This window comes from Solanum tuberosum, unplaced genomic scaffold, assembly GCF_000226075.1.
Source record: "Solanum tuberosum cultivar DM 1-3 516 R44 unplaced genomic scaffold, SolTub_3.0 scf00296, whole genome shotgun sequence".
NCBI lineage: Eukaryota > Viridiplantae > Streptophyta > Magnoliopsida > Solanales > Solanaceae > Solanum > Solanum tuberosum.
This window is the reverse complement of record NW_006239217.1, coordinates 344,926-347,626: the sequence shown is the minus strand read 5'-3', so window position 1 is coordinate 347,626 and position 2,701 is coordinate 344,926. Positions and strand designations below refer to the sequence as shown.

The 2,701-nt window shown below is 34.2% G+C and overlaps 1 protein-coding gene across 3 annotated transcripts in view; it reads right to left on the bottom strand.

Annotated features, from left to right (window-relative positions):
- The window catches only part of LOC102592624 (transcription factor TCP7-like), a 3,376-nt gene extending 2,001 nt beyond the window's left edge, over positions 1-1,375 (bottom strand). Inside the window, exon 1 of one of the 3 annotated variants that reach the window (XM_006359235.2) lies at positions 7-1,375. In XM_006359235.2, the coding sequence (XP_006359297.1) occupies positions 7-644 (638 nt within the window). In that variant the 5' untranslated portion in view covers positions 645-1,375. The remainder of the gene's footprint in view (positions 1-6) is intronic. The other 2 variants (XM_006359234.2, XM_015314355.1) reach the window with 2 other exon arrangements.
- Between the last annotated feature and the right edge of the window lie 1,326 nt (positions 1,376-2,701).

The window sequence follows — 2,701 nt, the reverse complement described above, 5'->3', positions numbered from 1 at the left end:
TTCGACCTTACCGCCGCCGCGGCCGCAGCTGCTGCGGCCGCGGATGTCGGCACCATCATTTCTGGTGGCGGCCCCGCCGCAAAGCTCCAAATTTGACCAAAATCAGGCCTAGCTGGAACAGCCCAAAACCCTGCTGTGGGACCCACAGCAGTAGCAGCTCCGGCAGCCACATCATCCTTATTCCCATTTTCAAGGTTTTCGTCATCTGACCGGAGGCGTTTCCCGAGGATAAACGGCGCCGGTGAAATCATATGTGATGATTTCTGATCAAGTGGAGCCGAGAGCGATGAAACAAGAGATGCAGTTGAGTTCCGTACCGATACAGATACAGTAGAGAAACTAGCAGGGATAGTACCAGTACCAGTAGCAGCTATAATTGAAGGCTCAGCTTGACGAAGCAGCCATTCGATAGTTTGTCCATCGGATTTGTGACCCAATTCACGAGTAAGCTGAAAAACTCTTGCAGCACATACAATTGGCATCCTTATACGTCTTCCTCTACCATCAACCTTGCTATGCCGGTCTTTTACCGGCGGTTTTTTCACTGTTAAAGCACCATTTGTACCAACCCCAGAAGCCTGTTGTTGTTGTTGTTGCCTCTGAGGATCAATTATAGCTCCATTTCCTTCTGCAGACGTCGACATTAGAAGCACAAAACACTAGTAAAAACGGTGGTGGTGGAAGATTGCTGGGATTTATAGACAAACAGAGCTCAATTGAACAAAACCCAACAATGAAAAGGAAACAAATATTTGAAAATCAAAGTCCAAATAGAGTAGTGGTGGAGTTTATGAGCAAAAAGAGCTGAATTGAGCAAACCCCAACAAAGAAAAAACAACAAATTCACCAAGCTCTTTAATTTGGAATTTATGTTTATGGGGGGAAACAGAGCTGAATTAAGCAAAACCCCAAACAAAGAGGAAAAAACAACAAATATGTAAAAAAAAAAAACTTAGACAAATCAAGAAAGCAGCTTCAGTTGAAGTTTCAAGTAACAGAAAAAGCTTTTTGATGTGAGATTTATGGGAGAAAAAACAGAGCCCCAAACAACAAATATGTAAAAATACTTAACAAATCAAGATTCGCCACTCTTGTAAGTAGCGAGAGAATGAGCAAAATCCCAATAAAGTAAAAAACAAGTAGTATGTAAAAATAGTAGAGATACAACAATGGAGGAAGCCAGGTAGAATTAAGAGAGGGGTAGGGGGGAGAAGAGGACTAATGATTGAGAAGCAGGAACTGGTGGAGACAGGAAGAAGGGCACATGGGTGGTGGGACATTAGTACTACTCTCTTACATATATTCACAGCTCATCCCTGCTAGCAATCCAGTACAGTACCCACTACCCTCTTTCACGCGCTCACTCCTCTCTCTTCACATTCACACAAAATTTTCACTATCTCTTTCAATTTTCACACTTTCTTTGGACAGTGTGTTACGTTGTTTTTATCCTTAATCAGAAATTTTGAGTTCGAGCTTAGTGTATGAAAAGAAAATTGGAGGAGTATTTATAAATTGGAGAGTGTTAAAACTGACATAGCAGAGATGAGTTAAAGTGTGTAGATGTGTATACTTAAAATTGAAGGTTTATATAATAACTAAGATTACGTTTAATGTATTTTTGCTAAATTTTATTTGTACAAGTTATTCTTAATTTTAAATGTAGTGTATTCTACTTCCTTTAATATTCTTTAGAGTGATATTTTTAAATAATTATAAAATATAGTGGAAATTATATACATTATTATATAACATATGTTCACTTAAAAACGTATGTGTGTATTTAAAATTTTAGTTGCTACTATCTATATCAACCTCACTTGTTCACCATTATCAGAATTTCAGATGACTGCTGAAAAATCAATGCTTTTTTTTTTTTTGGAAATCAACATTTTTGAAGGATTCTACAAATAAAGAAAAAAAAAACTTTCCTAAAATTCACAATGCTTTCGAAAAATTTTGGAATATCAATTGTTCACAAAGTTGTGGCTTTCTTTCTTATTTCTACTAGAGTTGTCTCTATGACAAATTCAAATTCTTCTCTTATGTATGATAATATTTATGGAAATTGTATGGTGTATGTGTATGACTGTCCATGTAAGAATAAATACTTAGACATATATTTTAGATGTTGAATTTCTCATGCACACAACATTTACTTTACATTACATATATTTAATATATCTTTCACATATAGTTAGTTGTTAGCCTGTCTCACATAAAATTAATCAATGTTGTACAAATATGGTATGAAAACACATATATTGAATTAAGTTAGTCATAAATACACTTATAATTGATTTTACATATATTTAAGAGAAAAGATATCAAACCCTCCCAATCGCTCGATTAGTTGAGTGTTAATTTGATTTATCCAGACAATTTTATAATATAATTATTTTGTTATATATATATCACAAATACACATACATATAGGAGCCGTTTGGTTACTGGTTAGAGTTATGCAGGTATTAGTTATGCAGGTATTAGTTATGTAGGTATTAGTTATGCAGATATTGATTATGTAGGTATTAATTATACAAATATTAGTTATGTAGGTATTATTTATGTAAGATTTAGTTATGTAGAAATTATAATAAATATATTATTACTTATTGATTGTTTAATTTATTGTAAATTAATATATTTTTTATTTAAAATAGAAAATTATAAAGCTTGTATCCAAGATAAAATGCAACAG